Source organism: Rhinopithecus bieti, unplaced genomic scaffold (genome assembly GCF_001698545.2).
Source record: "Rhinopithecus bieti isolate Rb0 unplaced genomic scaffold, ASM169854v2 scaffold_24263, whole genome shotgun sequence".
NCBI lineage: Eukaryota > Metazoa > Chordata > Mammalia > Primates > Cercopithecidae > Rhinopithecus > Rhinopithecus bieti.
The window spans coordinates 1,107,454-1,125,861 of NW_016811410.1; the positions used below are offsets into that span (position 1 = coordinate 1,107,454).

At 56.3% G+C, this 18,408-nt stretch overlaps 1 protein-coding gene across 1 annotated transcript in view; it reads right to left on the bottom strand.

The window, feature by feature from the left end:
- INPP5A (inositol polyphosphate-5-phosphatase A) overlaps window positions 1–17,889 on the bottom strand; it is a 242,348-nt gene extending 224,459 nt beyond the window's left edge. The window contains exon 1 of the mRNA XM_017893832.1: window positions 17,494–17,889. Within this exon, the coding sequence (XP_017749321.1) occupies window positions 17,494–17,568 (75 nt within the window). The 5' untranslated portion in view covers window positions 17,569–17,889. The remainder of the gene's footprint in view (window positions 1–17,493) is intronic.
- Window positions 17,890–18,408: the final 519 nt, after the last annotated feature.

The following is an 18,408-nucleotide window of genomic DNA, read 5'->3' on the forward strand; positions in this document are numbered from 1 at the left end:
GCAGGCATCAACATCAACTCAGAAAAGAAGCAAGAAGAAAAAACTGACTCAGCCCCACACAAAGTGAGTGGCCGAACCAGCAACTCAGAGCAGCCATTTTCTTCTGATTTCTGTGCAGGTCTCTTGTTGGCATTAAGCAGTTGGGGAAACGCCCCCCTCGTGACTCTGCACAGGGGGCTCCTCCACAGCACGGTGACACTCTGCGGGTGTGGCACAGGCCAGGCGCCCGCTTGCTGCAGGAGAGCACTGCTCCAGGAGCCCGCATCTGCCCGGCACTGAGCACTGTGACCCGTGGCCTAACCAGAACACATCCCAGGCTCCATGGGAGTCACAGCAGCCCCGGGTGAGGGTGCCCGAGCCTGGACTCCATCCCTCATGTGAGACAGTCAGTCGCGGCGGCAAGAGACACCAAAGGATACCCCTCTTCAAGGGAAAACCTTCTCCCCAGAAAGCCAGGCCCATCAGCCTGTAGGCAGAACTGACCAAATCTCCACTCAGACCTTCCAAACGGGTGTCAGTGTACAAAAGAAACACACACAAAGGCCACAACATGTGCGTACAACGAGACTCACGAAGAAAACTTTCAGCCAAGAGTGCCACACAAAGTGACCTCTCGACACCCGTCAGTATACACCGTCCTGAGAAGTCACAACCCTAAGTCATTCCGCATCAGGAAGCGCAATGACAGATGTGTCTGTTTCACAAACCCTACAGTCACTGCCTCATCAAATAACTTATCAGCAACCTAAATACAAGATCTGCAAGGGCTCCAAAGTTCTAAAATCAAAATCACAGAAAACCAAAAAAAATCCCAAAAATGATAATACAAGTAACCAAGGAAATGTAAATTAAATTAGAAGAGATGCCATTTTACACATCTAAGAGGTCACATTTTAAAGCCTGACCACACCAAAAGTTGTCAAGGACGTGGAGTATCAGGTCCTCTCCGCCAGCCTGGTGGGAGTGTGTGATGAGCATGTGTGTGATGCACACGTGTGTGCCTATGTGCTGTGCATGTATGAGCATTATGTTGTGCATGTGTATGGTGTGCACATATGCACCTATGTGGTGCATGCTTGTACACGCATGTGTGTGCATATGCTATGCATGCATGTGCATGCATGTTGTGTGTGTGGTGTGCATGCTTGTACATGCACGTGTGCATATGTGCTGTGCATGTATGTGTATGTATGCTGTGCATGTGTATGGTGTGCACATATGCACCTGTGTGGTGCATGCTTGTACATGCATGTGTGTGCCTGTGGTGTGCAAGTGTGTGTTGTGCATGTGTGTACAGAAATTTGGCACACTGGAGAGCAGCTTCCACCAGCCCAAACAGGTGCCCAGAGATTCTGGCCCTGGTCCCCGAGGAGGTGCATGGAGAGGGCTCGCCGCATCAGCCCATGTGACAGCCAAACAGGAAACAGCCTCAGTGTCCACTGTGGGTCTGTGGATGCATTCTGGTGTGTTCATTTGGTGGGGCAAATTTCACAGCAGTTAAAATGCAGCAAGACCTCACAATGCCTGCAGGACAAAGCCACAGGAAGACACAGTGACAGTCCCCGGAGCGTGCCATCAAGGAGGACCTATGCGTCTGGCAACTTCAGCACGGGGGCCGGGCTGGGCATCTGCACAAGGAAGGGAGCCCGCAGGTTGGGATAGACGCCTGGGGGAAGGCAGCTCCTCCACTTCGGGGCCGGGCAGCCCCCCGAGACACCAGAGCACAGCAGACCCCAACTGAGGTTCCATCCAAGTGTGGAACTGAACTTTCTCCATGAAAAGCACCAGGTACCGAGCCAAGGTGAATTCCAGCAGGTGAGGGGCTGTTCATCCTCTTAGAAAAAGGTGAAATACGTGTTTTTCATCTGTGACGCGGATTCCTAATGCAGCAGCTGCCATAAAACGCTGAAGTCACCCTCTGGTCTGTCTGTGCAGGCCACATGTGCTGAGGGCAACACAACACCCTGCCAAGTGTGACAAGGTGTGTCAGTGTCATGCCTGTCTGGGTCACTCTACACGAAAACTAAACTGAAATTGTCAAGGTTCTCCAAGTTCCTAGACCAGTGTTCTCTGTGACGCTAGGATACACTCGAACTCTCTCCCTGATATGACAGAAGCCCCAAGTGTGCGCATTTGAGTTTGTGACCCACGGCTCTCAGGAGGCAAGCCAGGATGGCCCCACTGTCCAGAGGCTCCAGGTCACCCCGTGCACTTTGTGGGCACACACCAATGGTGCCGGGTCCCCTGAGTCACTTCACACTCCTCATCCTCCCAGCATGGCCACAGCCCAGCCCAAGCCCCCCTTCTTCCCCTTCCAGCCTGGCAACTAATAAGAAGTTCAATAAAAACAGATAGGCCCTGGCAGCTCCACTGGGCCAGCGCCTGTAAAATGGGGTAACTGTACCCAGGGGACAACAGCCTCTCCTATGACATCTTCTCACTGGTCACAGAGAGGGATCAGGAGCCCCCTTCCCCAGCACGGTGAAGAAACAGGGGCCTGAGCACCATCACACATCACCACTCAGCCTACAGCACCTGGTCCTGCTGCTTGCCACCCACACCACCCACCCCCACCATGCCATCTATGCCACCCACACTGACCACACCAGCCACACCACCTATGTCACCCACGGCAGCCACACCACCCACACTGCCCATGCTACCCACACTAACCACACCAACCATACCACCACACCAACATGCAACCCACATACCCATGCTACCCATATCAATGCCAACCATGCCACACATTGATCACACCAACCACACCAATCATGCCACACACAATACCATGCCACCCATACTACACACATGGACGAACCATGCCGCCCACATCAATGCCAATCATGCCACCCACACCAACCATGCCGACCACACAGCTTCCCAGGCAGGCTCAGCTCCCATTTCCCACCTCTCAGTAACCTGAACAGCTGCCCCTTCCTTATTCTCCAGTTGGCTCTGATCCTCAAGCCCTCAGAACCCAGCCCCGCCACTTGCCCAGGAGCCCATCTGTGGTGTCCACCTGCGCTGTGGACTCTGCGTGCCCTAAGCCACCCTCCAGTCACTGGACAAATCCCTCATCTCCTGCTGGAGCTCAGAGGCCAGGGCAGCTGGTGACCACAGCCAAGGAGCCAGGCAGCACAGGACATTAACCTTGTGCCCTGTGAGCACAACAGGCTAGTGAGGCCCTGAAAGTGACACCAGATATTCCAAATACTTCCTATCTGAATCAATATGTAGCCAAGGCTCTGAGGATGCGCCCACCAATCCTCCCTCCTTATCCCACTCCATATGCCACCAAGGCTCTGAGCAGGCGTTCACCAATCCTCCCTCCCTATCCCACTCCAACTTCACCAAGGCTCTGAGGTGGCACCCCATAAACTCCCGAATGAACGGGAGACAAGGATGCAGGAGGATGCAGCCTCACACACAAACTCTCCTGGTCCTCGGGCCTGCCCCTCTTCCCGCAGACTCAGCACAGCAGAATCAGAGGACACCTGGACCCCGTGTGGGGGGTACCACCAGGCTGGGCCGCAAGGCAGGCAGAGCTCTGAACCCCAGAGACTCCCCAAGCAGCACCCAGTTTAATCGTGTAGCCAACTATTCAGAGAAGACCCCTTCTGGCTCTTCTGACGGTCTTGGTCAGTCCTGCCTCTGTCCCCCTGGGTCCTGCCCCTGTTCCCTAGCTGCTCAGGTCCATTCCCACCCCACATCCCTCCAGCCTGGGCCCAGGCCTCCATCTTCCACCTGAGTATGAATGCACACACTGCCCACTGCAGCAGTGAGGGAGGCACAGCTGTTACAGCAAACAGGAAGTTGCAACAGCTCTGAAAAACCGTAACGATGATGGAGAAAATTAAAGCAAACCATATGTCCCAAGTCTGTGTGCTACTTAGACAGATGTCGTTCTCAAGAGAACCAGCTCCTCTGAGAGTCCCACCAAATGACCCCACGTGACCCAGAGTGGCGGATCCACTTGGCACTCAGGCGCATGGCACAGTGGCGAGTCCACTTGGCACTCAGGCACGTGGCAAACACTTGCTGAGCTAGAAGCCTGGTGTCCCCGACCACCGGGAGGGACGCTGCAGGCAGCTGAGGGTGGGTTGGTCTGTCCCCTAACTAAGCCACTCTTTCGAAGAAACAAGCAACAAGCAGTCAACCCAGTTCTCAGCTTCACACTTGCAGGCTCATCCACGTGCTCAAGCGCCAGGGGCCACAGGAAGGGGCTCCCCCACTCAACTCTGCGTCTAACATTTCACAGTGCCAGCAGGTGGCAACTGACAGCCGCTCAGAAGCCTGAAAGGTAAGCAAGGGAGGGTGCTCAGGGCTAAGGCTCTGCAGCTGCCCAGCAGGCTCGTGCTCTGGGCCTTGGCCCCTCATCTGCTCAGTGGGCTCAGGCAGGAACCTGCACCAAGCAGCGTGTGGCTACTGAAGCCACTGGCCCAAATGGACCACAGTGCAGCCCCTTCTAGGTGGACCCCCTTCCAGGTGGGCTGCAGAGTCCCCACCACATGGCCCACTGTCACCCAAGGATGGCCAGGTCCACCCTAGAGAGCCGCACACCCAGTGACTACCCTGAAGGCCAAATGCCATAGGGGCCAGTTGGTGGCCAAAGAGACAACAGCTAGGTCTGGTAGAACCGCCCCTGCAGTGCCAAGGATCTAAGACAACAGGAGGCGAGGTCAGCGACCATGGCCCCTCAGACCTCCACCACCTTCCATGAGGTCCAGTGGGACCAAATTAGTGTTTCTGTTTGTTTTAATACTGAAATAGCCAGACGCCCCCACCCGCAGCTGTCCTACAGTGGACGTCCTGCAGCCTGCATGCCCAGACCAGGATGCCGGCTTGGCCACTCACATTCAGGAGGTTCGTACCATGCGGCTCACAGCCAGGCCCTCTCAGCACATCAAGGGACACAGCGGCAGGTTCATGGAAATGCTCAGCCTGAGGGTGTCGCTTCCCTCCTCACGGGCGCTACTCCAGGTGTGGTGAGGTTCACCTTGGAATAACAGCAGTGTCACAGGTTCACAGGTGGCACTAGCTGCGCAGAACCAAGAGAGTTGCTGCTGAGACCCGCACCTGGACTCCCAAAGACCACTGACACCCAGAAGAGAGTGGTCGCTGGAGAGGACAGGGACTACAGGCCAGCGGCCTGAGACAGTCACCCGGAGCAGCCTCACCACATCTCTGAGAGGCTGGAGAAGTGAGTTAACCTGCAGGACCACTCTGACCCTAAACAGTGGCAAAGTGGTCTCCTAAGCTCTCTCTGCTCTCCCCCATAAATACTAATAACTCAAGACTGACCCTATCTTCTACTGCCTGGTTAGTAACTCCAAGCTGACCCCCTCCCCTAATGCCTGGTTAGTAACTCGAGACTGACTCCATCCCCTAATGCCTGGTTAGTAACTCCAGGCTGACCCCAACCCCTAATGCCTGGTTAGTAACTCCAGACTGACTCCATCCCCTAATGCCTGGTTAGTAACTCCAGACTGACTCTGTACTCGAAGGCATAGTGACCCAGTCATCACATCAGTCCTATAACAGAGACACACCATCCCCACCATGCAGACCAGGCACAGAGGGTGGGGCTGCAGGAGCCCAGGCTGGGCTGAGAGGCCCCAACCTGTGTCACAGAGCCCCACGGAAGCCCGGCTCCCGTCCTGCAGCTGCAGAGCTCCAGGACACGCACCTGTCTGCTCCTGCTTCACCTGCACTCACCATGCTCATCACACCTGCCACCTGCCAGGCAAACGGGAGCCTCTTAGCAGGGGCCTCGCATCCCACAGGCCCTCCTGGAGGGGTGGGCAGAGGGTAGCCCACCAACACCATCATCCAGCTGTCAAAGCCATTACTAATGCAGCAAGATAACCATCCTTGTGGGGAATTATTATTTGGAAGCAGGACCAGAAATGAGAGTTAAACCGCAAGATGCCACCACACAGCCATAATTAAAAAGACAAATGCCACCAAGTGCTGGCACAATGCAGAACAGCTAGAATCCTTCCACACCACTTGACGGGGCATGAATGGGGCAGCAACTATGGGAAGAATTGAGCAGCTCCCGGAAAAACAGCCACAGAGTGACCACTCGGCCAGCCCTAGAGCAGTGACACCTTCGTCCACACAGGCACGTGTCTATTCATAAACAGCACACCAGCCACAATAGCCCCAATGTCCATCCATGGGCGACTGGAGAAACCCTCCACACAGGGGACGCTGCTCAGCCATGAAACAGGGCAGACGAGCCCAGGTGCAGTGGCTCACACCTGTCATCCCAGTGCTTTCGGAGGCCAAGGTGGGAGGATCACTTGGGCCAGGAATTCGAGACCAGCCTGGGCAACAGAGTGAGATCCCATCCCTACAAAAAATTGTAAAAGCCTGGGGTGGTGGCTGTGCCTGTGGCCCCAGCTACTCGGGAGGCTGAAGCAGGAAGAATGCCTGAGTCCAGGGGTCTGAGGCTTCGGCAAGTGGCAACTGCACCACTGCACTCCAGCCTAGGTGAGACCCTATCTCAAAAAAAAAAAAAAAAAAGCCAGGTAAACTGCTGATATGCAAAGCATGTCAATACAAATCTTGAAATACTGCGTTATGCTAAGTCAAAGAAGCCAGATGTATGAAAACAACACATCCTATGGTTCACGATAGGATGTGAACCACGATAGGATGTGAACCCTCGGTGCAGGCCAACTGGCAGGACAGAAAGCAATTGTGGCCCAGGGCTGGGAGCAGGGACTGAGGGGGGAAGTGTCTCAAAACTGAGCTGCAGTGATGGTTACACACCGTAAATATTTTCTCAAAGTCAGTGAACCACACACTCACATTGGATGAACTGCATGCTAGTCAAATCCCAGGTAAATAACACTGTTAAACACACAAACACAAAAGCCAACCAGATCTCGGAACCCCCCAGGCCTCGCCCTCTTCGCCGGGTGTGAGGCAGGAGCAGAGCCGACTCCAGGGCCACCATCAACAGGCAGCAGAGGCCTGGCCTGGCCTTTGGTGATTTCAACACCCCCTCCCCTGCCCCCACTGACCTCCTGAGCATGGCATCTGTGGCCGCAAACACCACCACGGTTCAGGGACTACCAGATCCACAGCTCCTCCAACTCCCTTCCAGCTGCATTGGCCCCACCCCACCCCCACACCCATTTGAGCAGAACCCAAAGGGAAGGCCAAGAAGGGCGGATCACAAGGTCAGGAGTTCGAGACCAGCCTGGCCAATATGGTGAAACCCTGTCTCTACTAAAAACACAAAAAAATATTAGCCAGGCGTGGTGGTGCGCGTCTGTAATCCCAGCTACTCAGGGGGCTGAGGCAGGAGAATTGCTTGAACCCAGGAGGCTGAGGTTGCGGTGAGCCGAGATCACGCCATTGCACTCCAGCCTGGGCAACAGAGGGAGATTCCATCTCAAAAAAAAAAAAGACACCATGGTCCCTGCCCCAGACGCTGCTGCCCAAAGGTCAGCACACCTGAGGGTGACGCCACAGTCACGGTAAAACACAGTATGACGGGCAGGGAGCTTGGGACTAACTCGGTGGGTCACCAAGAACACTTCACAGGGCTGGGGCACGTGGGCTGTCCCTTGAAGGAGGAGGAAAATCCTGCTTGCCCAGGTGAGGCGTCCAGGAGGAACCCCTTGAAAATTGAGCCCCTCAAGCTGAGGCATGAAGGTGTGAAAAACCAAGTCCTGTTCAGGCCACGGGCACTTGGGTGGATGGAGGAGATGGGAGGTCAGCCCAGGACAACAGCGAGGATGAGGTGCCCGGCCTCCCGGGAACCCCAGATGCCAGGCAGGTGGCCAGAGACGGCTGCTCCCTCCCAGTCATATTCACCACAGGCAGCAGGACCTGGGCTCGCAGAACCTCACACCACCTAGGCAGCCGAGTGCACTGCTCAGCCTGGACCACGCACCACGGACAGAAGCAAAGGCCAGGCTGTTTGTTACCCAGAGGCCGCCGAGAGTGCCCGACGCCAGGAAGAGGATGGAGAGAGCCCCTCTAGGGACACCCGATGGCAGTAATGCCTCACTCGGCCCGAAGGCTGACGGTTCAGAAACCATGTGACAGCCACGCCCTCCCTGGCCATCCTGAGCCACCATGCAAGGTGGGATTCCTACTCCCTGGGCACAGACAGGCTGACAGGTGAAACACAGCCCAAGGCCACACGTGCGAGGAGGGGAGGGGCCTGCCCCGCATCCACATGGACCTGGACTGTGGCCTCGCACCTGGCACTGAAGGCGGGATTTCCTCTCCACAGGGACTTGGGCCAAAGTTAAGTCTCTGGTTCTTCAATCTCCTCCGGTTCCTGGAATGAGGACCAGTCATGCAGGACCCCGAGAGGGGAGGACACAGAAAGGAAGGCTGTCTGCAGCAGATGACACAGCCTGCTAACCAGGGCCAGGCCTGGGCTCTGCTGAGCAGGAAACAGAGTCTGCCCCTGCCAGAGCGCAGTCCTGGTGCCCACAGGACCAAAGGCAGGGCCAGACAAGACCAGCCAGGCAGGCCCAGGCAGAAACAAGAGGGAAAGGCCAGGAAGAACAGTAGCTGGGCAGTCACATGGGGACAAGGGGACAGGCCAGAGCCCAGAGGGCCCGGGGTCTGCAGTGCACCCAGGAAGAGGGGCAGTTCCGTGCAGGCTACATAGATCTGCAGAGCCAGGAGACCCCACGCAGAGACACCTGGGACAATACAGCATGGGAAAGAGGTGGGGAAGGGGTTGGGGGAAGGCGCCGGGGAAAGCCAGCCGAGGCAGCCCTGCTAAGCCCTCGCCCACCTTCCAAGACACAGAAGGGGCAGCACACCCCCCGACACAGCAACCAGCTGATCCCCAGCAACCCCTAAAAAGGAGTCTCAAACTCCTGTCAGAGAGAAGGACCAAGAAGACAACCGGCTTAAGGTCACTGAGACCCACCGGCGGGTCAGCGTTCAAGTAACAGGCTGATCCGGAGGCCATGCTCCTGGAGGTGGGGCTGCTCTCACTCACGACAGGGAAAAACCAGAAGCGGCGTCTTCTGAGCCTGGAGTGGCAGCAGAGTGCCTTCCCGACACTCAGGGCACACCGCTGGGAAACCACTTCTGTGCCAACAATAAGACCCCCGCGGCTGGGAGCACCATCACCCCAGACCTGCCCCAGAAGTGGTGCCCAGCCCCAACCTACCCAGGGCGACTGGCGGCTTCCACATCCTCGGGAGTGTCCTCATCACGTAAGTATGTGGCGTGACACGCTGAGGGCTGCAGGCTCCAGGACGTCCCCAGATGCCTCCGCCACTCACCCCAACACAACAGTGCTGCCGGCCCTGTACATAGGCAGGACCTGGTGGACGCTCCCCCAGAGCCACTTTCACGTCTCCAAACACACCTTTAACATTAGAGCCTAAAGAGTGGACACAGTGCAGGCGCCATCCACATTCTCGTCACCTCAGTCCGAGAGGAGGCAGCAACCACAACTGAGGCAGATGACCTTCCTAAAAGCTGGGCCTGGAGCCAGCGCTCAGAGCTCCACAGAGCAGGAGGAGCTCGGAACCGGCCAGATCTGAGCCCATGGCAGCACCAGCCAGACCTGGCAGGGCGAGACTTGGGGCTCCAGAGCCTCTGAGCCCAGGTCCTGGTTCCCACTGGGCTCTGAGATTCCCAAGTGTCCCAATTAATGGCCCCGAGCAAAGGAAGGCGGAACTGGACAGCCACTTTCAGGTCTGCATGGGGACAGCCTGCCTGTTCCGCCCCCTCTTCCCCTAGGGCCCCCACAAGTATTTCACTGGAGTGCGTTCACATCAGAAGGACCCGCCCAGGAAACAGCGGGGACACCCTGGCAGGGGCAGTGGGGCACAGAGTGGCATGTGCAGAGATGCCCACCCTCCTCCGCCTGGACCCCATTCCCGGATGGAGGACACCTCCCTGGAGGCTGTCCCTCTGCGAGCCCCACAACTCAGAGAGACCTGCCCTCTCCTGCCCCAAGCAGCCCTCTCAGCCACCCCAGTCTGGTCAAAGCCTTCCTTCCAAATGCCACTCTAGACCTGGACAGAGGGACTGTACATGTAATGCTTCACGCTGGGGCAGGTCCGGGTCTGGATTTCTGTAACTTCTGAATCAGACCCAACAAGTCCACGGAAACACCCCAATACCAGCCTCTTCCCTCAGAATCAGGCCCCCACCAAGCACAGCCATCCAGGAGCTGCGTGGGGCCCCCTGCCGTGCTCCACCTGCCCCACACCTCCACACTCTGAGGATAGGCACTCCTCAGTGGCGCTGGCCAGAGCAGGGCTTCTGGGAGCAGTGCGGGCGACAGGGACGGACGTGACCACGCCTACGTGCAGACATTCTCACAACACTGCCCCACAGGTCGATCTGGGTGCTTACTTCAAAACATGAGGAATCGTTAATATTTCAAACCAAAGAAGTCCCACCCCCACCCCCAACCCGAGTGATCTAAACTCTCTCCTCAGCAACTCTAGAGACTGATAAAAACAGGAAGTAAACGGGGGATGAAAGTTTGTGAGCAGAGAGAACACGGCTGTTCTCAAAGGCTGAATCCGTAATAATCCAAAGAGCATGGCCTGCTGCATCCCAAATGCCAGGGCCAGAGGGAGAGGGGCACACAGAGCTGGGAAACAGAGAACTACCAGGTTTATTCCAAAAGTCTAAAAATCAAGGACAGACCCGAAATGATGCTAAGGTGAGCAGGTGTTCAAGACGTGGTTTCCTGAGGTGGCAGAAGTAGCTCCTGTACCCTGCGGCCAGGGCCGGAACCACAGTCGTATTTAACCATCCCTGCCTGGAGACGATGATCCTGCCCCTTATAAGCTCTGGCAAACAGGTCATAATTCTCCCAGGGAAAGTGCACTGTGATCTTGAGTCAGAGACAGCAATGCAAAAAAAAAAAAAGGCTGCTGAGACACCTCCAGCCACGCCCACGGCTGCACAGGGGAAGGGAGGGCACCTGCAGAAGACGCTGAACCAAAGGCCGCCCCCATGCTCTGTGCCCAGCACACAGGGAGGAAGACAGCTGCCTCCGAAATGAGGACGCCCCAACCTCCTTGAGAGCTGGCACTCGGCTCTGGCTGGAGCAGCAGAGCAGGGCCCCACCTACTGCAGGCTGGCATCCTGGCTGTGCGCTTCTCCCTGGGAGTGGGCACCCACACAGAGGTGGCACTTACAGCCGTAAGTCTAGATGAGGTTCCAGGAAGGGAGAAGGGTGGCCAGCCTGAGCCCAGGGGCGCCAACACCAAGAAGTACAGAAACCTGAACCCTGGGACCCTGCTGGTAGGGGTGTGACGTGGTGCAGCCACCGTGGACTGCCCGACAGGCCCTTGAGGGTTAAATACAAACTCACCACGTCACCCAGCAATGCCATGACTATACACACCCAACAGCACTGAGAACGCATGTTCGCCTAGGGATGTCTGCACAGATGCGCACAGCAGCACTCTTCACCAGAACCGGAAGGTGGGAACAGGCCAGACATCCACTGCTCACCAGAACCGGAAGGTGGGAACGGGCCAGACATCCACTGCTCACCAGAACCGCAAGGTGGGAACGGGCCAGACATCCACTGCTCACCAGAACCGCAAGGTGGGAACGGGCCAGACATCCACAGCTGATGAACACAGAAACAAAGCCTGGTGTATCCACACAATGGAATATTATTCAGCCATAAACGTGAATAAAGAGACTTGGCACTGTGGCTCATGCTTGTAAGCCCAGCACTTGCGAGGCCAAGGCCAGGAGATCACTTGAGGCTAGGACTTTGAGACCTGCCTAGGCAGCACAGTGAGACCCCATCTCCTCAAAAAGTCAAAAAAAAAAATTAGCTGGGCATAGTGGTGCATGCCTGTAGTCCCCGTTATTCAGGAGGCTAAGGCAGGAGGATCACTTGAAGCCAGGAGGTCAAGGCTACAGTGAGCTGTGATCACACCACTGTATTCCAGTCTGGGTGGCAGAGCAAGAGAAAAGAAAGAAAGAAAGGAAAGAGAAAGAGAAGAAAGAAAGAAAGAGAGAGAGGGAGAGGGAGAGGGAGAGGGAGAGGGAGAGAGAGAGAGAGAGAAAGAGAGAGAAAGAAAGAAAGAAAGAAAGAAAGAAAGAAAGAAAGAAAGAAAGAAAGAAAGAAAGAAAGAAAGAAAGAAAGAAGAGAGAGAAGGGAGAGAAGGGAGGGAAGGGAGGAAAGGGAGGAAAGGGAGGGAAGGGAAAGAAGGGAAGGAAGGGAAGAAAGGGAAGGAAAGGAAGGAAAGGAAGGAAAGGAAAGAAGGAAAGAAAGAAAGAAAGGAAGCAAGCAAGCAATGAAGGACGGATGCATGCTGCAACATGGACACTTTTAATAGATGCTCAGTGAAAGCAGCCAGATCAAAGGGCAGTGTCTGATTCCGTACGTGAAATACAGGGGACAGGCAAATCCACAGAGATGAAAACTGACTGCAGGAGGTGGGGGAACTGGGGGACATGGGGCTTGGGTGCTAATGCAGCTTCTTTTTGAGGTAATAAAAATGTTCTAAAATTGCCTGTGGTGACAGTCGCACACCCTGTGGATATACTGAAAACCAGTGAACTGTACACCTCATATGGGTGAAAGGGCCGGGTGTGACAGCTCACACCTGTGATTCCAACACTCCCGGAGGCAGAGGTGAGAGCGTTGCTTGAGCCCAGGAGTTTGAGCCCAGTCTGGGCAACACAGCAAGACCCCATCTCTACAAAAAATAAAAATAAAAAAATCAGCTGGGTGTGGTAGCGTGCACCTGTGGTCCCCCCTACTTGGAAGGCTGAGGTGAGAGGATGGCTTCGGATCACTTCAGCCCAGGAGTCCAAGGCTGCAGTGAGCCACCATACTCCAGCCTGGGCAACAGAATGAGTCCCTGTCTCAAAACCAAAAAGAAAAGGAAAAAGAAATGGGTGAGGGACATGGTGTGTGCATTCTGTCCCAGCACAGTCATTACCAACTGAAACGTCCCTGAAGTAAAAAGAGGATCCACAGAGGGAGCAAAAGTTCAGGCCAGTCACCGCCAGCTGGGCACCACCCGCACCCAGCCCTGGGCCCTGCTGTGCAGGAGTGCTGGGGCGGAGGCCTGGAGAAGGACATGGAGGGGAGACCTCCCCCACCCCACTCGAGGGCTGCCATGGAAGAGAGTCAGGATGTCCTGCAGTGGCTGGAGGGAACATGGAGTTCAGAGTTTTCAAGGTGGGAGAGAGGGCGGTACCTTTGATGTTGCCAGGAACCACATGGCAAAGAAGGCAATGCTGATGCTACCAGAGAGAGATGCCAGCCTGCACTGCTGACCATCACCGACTCCATACCCACAGCAGCTCCGCCACCTCCACACTCTTCCAGGGCAAATCAACACCTGCTGACTGCAAGGCCCTCAGGTCCCTGCCAGCGAGCCCTTGCCGAGCCCACTCTCACAGCTGTTCTGCAACCCCGGGTCTGGGCAGAGGGACAGGGCTGCCCGGGAGCTGACTAAGCAAAAAGGCAAACCAGCTCAGAACTGACTTAGCTGTGAACAAGGAGCAGGAAGGGCCGCTAGGCAGATACCCGCCAGCGGGCTGTGCTCTCAGAACCAAGAAGCAGCCTGACCATGCAAGGGTGGGACACAGTTATGACGCCACAGCTGGCAAGAATCTCACCTCCTCAATTCCCTTCTCATAAAAATGGAAGGAACCAAAAGCCAGAAACCTCACTTGTCAAAAAACCAGCCACATCAAAGCAAAACAATTAAATACGGACCCCGGTCACTTCTTTCCAAGCAAACAAGTAGTGACAGCAGGAGTCCAATTCAGGAATTAAAGACCAGCTGCAGGGCTCACTGAGGGCGGTCTGGCAGTCCGTATAATAAGCCTGGGAAAGTCCCAGGCACCCCAGCCACCTGGCCAGAGACAGGGGTGCCCATGACAGTTTGGGGAGGGAGGACTGGGCTGAGGAGGCCTTTTCACAGGTTGACTAGGTCAAAACTATTTCCATAATACTACAAAATGACTCCTTTCTGTTCTCCTTGTCGCCTAGGGAAGAATGGCCAGCACCTGAGGGGGTGCCTGCGCTGTGGGATGATGTCATCGCGCTGCCAGCTAGTGCAGCGAGCTACGTGTTCTCATGCAGTCTCAGCTCCCAATATGGGAAACACTGGTAGTTATAACCAACATAAACAAGAACTCTTTCGGGTCCTCCATAATTTCTAGGAACGTGAGGGATGAGGGCTCGGGGACCGGTACACTGTAAGGCATTTACCGCAACACTGTCTGCTCAAGGTCAGACTGTCTGTCCCCCAGTGGGGACAGCCCCGCAGCCCACAGAACAGCCACTCTGGGGCCACAAAGATGGAGTAACCACGAGCAAACAGGGGCTGCCGAGCAAGACTCTGTGTGGATCCCAGGATGCTACACACCACAGCTGAAGTTCATGCACACAGCGTTTTGAGAGGGGTTACCTCTGTACAAGGGACAGTGGCTCACACCTGTAATCCCAGCACTTTGGGAAGCCAAGGCAGGCAGATTGCTTGGGCCCAGGAGTTCGAGACCAGCCTGGACGACATGGCAAAACCTGGTCTCTACAAAAATTAGGCATGGTGGCGCACGCCTGTAGTCCCAGCTACTCAGGATGCTGAGGTTCACCTGAGTCAGGGAGGTTGAGGCTACAGTGAGTTATGACTGCATCACTACAGCACTCTAGCCTGGGTGACAGAATGAGACCCCGTCTTAAAAAAAAAAAAAAAAAAAAAAGAGGGGGAGGAGGAGGGGCCTTATAAGGGGAGACTTTCAAAACTGCAAAAGCAAAAGCAAACCACCTGTCACTTAAGCACAAAAGGAAAACAGTCCGTCACAGGCTGGGACATCTGCTTCAGAATCAAACACCTTCCTCCTCAGAACCGTGACCAGCTCCAGCACTAGTCACAGACGAGCTTGGCTTCCAACACGATGAGGCTGGGCAAGAAAGATTCCTTCACAGCCTGAGTACTGCCTGAAGGGTGTGTTCGTCAGCACGGGACGGGCTGCACAAAGGCAAACAGAATCACAAAGCAGGTCCCCCGAAACCCAGGACAAACCAAGCAACCAAAACCTCCTTCACTCATGAATTCCCTTCCACTGGCCAAGTTTCTGGCCCACAAGTACCACACCCCAAAGCTCAACCAAGGAAGGGGGCCTGGGAATGTGAGTGCCTGGCTGGTTTCCACTGAAGGAGGCTGGGTCTGGCCCCCGGGGACTGACCTGCACACATTAAGAAATCTTCGGACACAGACAGATACGTTTCCACTCAGCCCTGAAATCACAATGCACCTTTCAGAATTAACCTATGTGCTGTTGACCAAAACAAATGTTCCTTCTAAACATAAACAGAATGCAAAATTCCACATAGCCTTTAAGAAAAATGAAAACTCAGAGAAACTATGTTGCTAAACAAAAGTGAATTAAGTTACCCAATTTGATATCAACAGAGATAAATATGTGTATACAATTTAAACACAACAAAAATGCTAGAACTCAGAATCAAAGATTACTGGAAAGAATGTCTGCACAGAAAAACTCTTTTCCCATTGAGACTAAAATGCCCCACCATGCTTAATGCTCCTGACATTTCTGAGGCTTTGAAGCCGCAGCTAACGGATCTGAATCATCTGAACAAACCATGCTACAGTGACATGTTACTGGAAAGCCTAGAATAGAACGCCAAATATACAGACACACACCCATGCCAGGCACTTTTGCAGAAAATGATCAAACATAAACCTAGATGAAGTTGTCCATAACAAAGTGTGAGGGAAAGCAGTTCGTCCCCAGCAGGTCAGTATAATACATGGGCACCTGGAAGTTAAAATAAGAAAAACAGAAAAACAGCGCCTTTTGTTAATAAAAACCAAACCTAGCCTGTGCATGAACTGAGCTTCATCAAACACTTCACCCATGCTTGCTGCCAGCAAAGACACAAGACCTCCTCCTGAAATGGAAACCACGCGTGCATCAGTGGCACACATCCGTCATAAAGCTGGTGCGGCGCCCCACTGTTCACCTAGGGAGGGAGGGAGGGAGCGTCCGTGGCTCCACGGCCTCCATCTGGGCCACTTGGAGCCGCACTCTGCTTTATTTGGGTTGGCAGCACGAGTACCAACAGCAGGGTGGCACCGTGGCTGAAACGCCGAACTAGGTCAGCCTGGCCTGCCTCTGGGGAGCTCCCAGTGTGCCCTGAGCCTCAGCTCCCTGGTCTCTCCAGAGACGGGGGTGCCCCAGGATCCTGGGTGGGACTGAGGCTTGGGTGGGAGGAGCCCTAGAAGGTAAAGGCCATAGGCAATCAGCATCCCCTTTCTGCCCCTGAAGAGCTTCTCAGCATCTTTTTCTTCAATAAATAAGAAATATCAAGTTCTACAGGGCTTTCAACAGACTTCCCTTATTTAAGAACTAAAGAGACACTAAGTGGCAGGGTTAAATGAGGGCACCCTAACCTCTGGCCTTGCCGGGACAGACGGACCGTGAGGCCGGCATCCAGGCATACAGGAGCTGGGGCTGACAGCCAGAGAGGAGGGCCTAGGCTCAGAGGACAGGGACTGGGGTGGGAGTCAAGGGTTAGAGTTTGGGAAGCAGGCTGAAGGTCCAGGCTTTAAGATCAGGATTCAGGATTGAGGGGCAGGAGCTCTTTGGAGAAAGGGGCCAAGGATGGGATCTAGGAACCAGAGTTAGGGGCAGGGTTCAGAATTGGGTTTGGGGCCTGACTCTGGAACCAGGGTTCCAGGTTCAGGGGTCGAGGACAGGGGTTCAGGGCTATAAGCTGGAGCCTGAGCTTGAAATTCGGGGTTCAGAGTCAGGCTAGATTGGCTTTAGGGGCAAGGATCACAGTATGAAGGCTGGGATTCTAGGGCTAGAATTCAGGGTTTGGGGAACAGGGACAGGAGTCTGGGGCCACAGCCCAGCGTCAGAAGTTCCTGGGTTAGTGCTTGTGGTTATGTTTCAGGGGTGGGGTCCAGGGCTCAGGGACCAGAGACAGAGGTTTGAGAGCAGGTTCTGTAACCAGGTTTCTGCAGTCAGGATTTGTGATTCCAGTGACCATGGATCTGGGGTTCAGGGCCAGGGTTGGGGATGGGCATTCCAGGACCAGGGTTCTGAGGATTCGGAAATCAGGGCTGGGGCAGGGTTTGGTGCGCACAGACCCGGTTTCTGGGGTTTGGGTTCCAAGGACTGTTAACAGGGATTCTGACGGGGTTTTAATATTGGAGTTTCGAGGTCAGGATTTGGAAACAGGAGTTCAGAGGCAGGGTCCCAGGGTCAAGGGTCAGCTGCTGGAGGATGGGGTTCGGGGTTCAGGGCCCAGGTCTTCAGGTCTCGGGCTTGGGGATCAAGGGGTCTGGGCTCCCAGCCTTGGGAATCAGGACAAGAGTCTGGGGTCCTGGGTACAAGGATCAGAGTCTGAGGCCTCGGGGTCTGGAGGTTCAAGGTCCAGGGTCCAGGGCTTGGAGTTTGGGACCCCGGGGTCAGGGTCGGGGGTCCCGGGCTCGGGGTCGGGGCCTGCCGCCGGCGCGGGGCACTTACGTCGTCGAAGAGCGAGCCCACGTTGGCCGTGACCAGCAGCACCGCGGTGCCCGGAGCGGCCGCCTTCCCCGCCATGGTGCCCGGGCGGCGCGGGCGCAGGACTGGGCGGCGGGCGGCGGCCGCGGCTTCCTCGGGACGGCCGGCCGCCGTGTCTTCGCGGGCGGCCGCGGGCGTCAGGCTGCGCCCGGCGCGGGCGCGGCGCCCCGGGCCGCATCGCGGCTCGGCCGGGTCGGCCGGGCCTGGCCGGGCTCCGGCTCGCGGCTCGCTCGCTCGCTGCTCCGCGGCCCCGCGCCCGTCGCTCGCCGCCGCGCCTCACAGTGGCCCGCGCGCAGCCATTAGATCCGCTGGGAAAGTTCCCGCAGCCGCCGCAGACTCAGGCTGAGGGCAAGTCCCGCCCCTCGGAGCCGAGCCCGGGGCGGGGCCTACGCGGGGCGGAGCCTGACTCTGGGTGGAGCCGAACCTGGGGCGGGGCCCGCGCGGGGTGGAGCTAGGCCCGGGGCGGGGCCTCTGCGAAGGGGCGGGGCCTAGGGGGCGGGGCCTGAGCTGGGCTTAGGCCTGAACAGAGCGGGGCGGGGCCTGGGGGACGGGCGTGGCCTGTGCGGAACTTGCGGCCCTCGTGGAGGCGAGGCCTGCCTCGGGGCGGGGCCTACTCGGGGTGCTCCTGCGTCCGGCGGCCTGGTACTGGCCTCTCCTCGACTGCGCTCCTGTCAGTCAGGCCCGCAAGAACGCCGCGCCCCCGCTCCGCCCCCCGCGCCGCGGCTGCGCACAGACTCCGCCCTTCGCACTTCTATGACGTCACGGTCCTGCTCCGGCCTCACCTCTTAAAGGGGCCGTGTATTCCCGGCGCCGGCGGCAGGTGCGCTCTCTTGCGGTTCCCAGGGAACCGTCCCGCCCCTCCGAGTGCGCGGCCGCAGT